Source organism: Octopus bimaculoides, chromosome 14, assembly GCF_001194135.2.
Source record: "Octopus bimaculoides isolate UCB-OBI-ISO-001 chromosome 14, ASM119413v2, whole genome shotgun sequence".
Lineage (NCBI taxonomy): Eukaryota > Metazoa > Mollusca > Cephalopoda > Octopoda > Octopodidae > Octopus > Octopus bimaculoides.
Window position 1 is genome coordinate 6,468,588 of NC_068994.1, and position 970 is coordinate 6,469,557.

The 970-nt window shown below is 29.8% G+C and overlaps 1 protein-coding gene across 1 annotated transcript in view; it reads left to right on the forward strand.

The window, feature by feature from the left end:
• Positions 1 to 964, forward strand: part of LOC106873388 (glutamate receptor) — a 205,567-nt gene extending 204,603 nt beyond the window's left edge. The window contains exon 16 of the mRNA XM_014920735.2: positions 71 to 964. Within this exon, the coding sequence (XP_014776221.1) occupies positions 71 to 145 (75 nt within the window). The 3' untranslated portion in view covers positions 146 to 964. The remainder of the gene's footprint in view (positions 1 to 70) is intronic.
• The last annotated feature ends 6 nt before the right edge of the window (positions 965 to 970 follow it).

Below are 970 nucleotides of genomic sequence, written 5' to 3' on the forward strand. Positions count from 1 at the left end.
TTTTTTTTTTTTTTTTTTTTTTGCTGTATGTCTCTTTAAATCCTCACATCGCTCTTGTTCTGTCTTACAGTATACATACTCAGGACCATCACAAAGTATGGGATTCGATACCGTTACAGATGGAAACACACACACCCAAGTGTGATTTCAGGAAACATTGCTGGAACACCATAGCCCTGGAAGGAAATGATAATAATAATATAAAAATTTTAAAAAAAGGAAAAGAAGAGAAAGAAGAAAAAACAAGGAAAAAAAATCCATATTAGCCGTTATTTGATCAAGTTTAATGTTAGGATATTAATTCCGGGATCCAAATGGAACTCCAAGCCGAAATATATGCATTTTTTTTTCCAATATATATATAGGAAAGAACTCACTGGAAGGGAATTGTAGAGTTTTGAAAAGATAATACTGTCATATATACACATACATACATTCGTATATTCATGCATAGACAAAAGGAAAGATACCTTAAACAGGAAACCTACTGTTTTTATGTTGTATTTAAAATTTAAAAGAGAATATACATATTTAGAATAACATATCATTAAATCCCTTTACAACAAAACTATAAACTTATTTAATACTTAATACTCTAAATGTTTCATCGACTAACGTGTACGCACACACATACATATATATATATATATACATGTGCACACAAGCACACACGTGTACAACCGTGTATACATTCTCACACACTCAGATTTATACATATATACATACGTATACACACACATTTATACATATATATATGTGTGTGTGTGTATACATATATATGTATTGACAAAGAATACGTATATACACATATATGATTATGCTGTGTGTATATATGTGTGTATACACACAAACACACACCTACACAGATGCAATGAACAAACTTATATACACGCACAAATGCATGTATATTTGTGTGTAGGTATGTAAGTGTGTTTATTTTTGTGCGTATAGATTCATACATATACATATA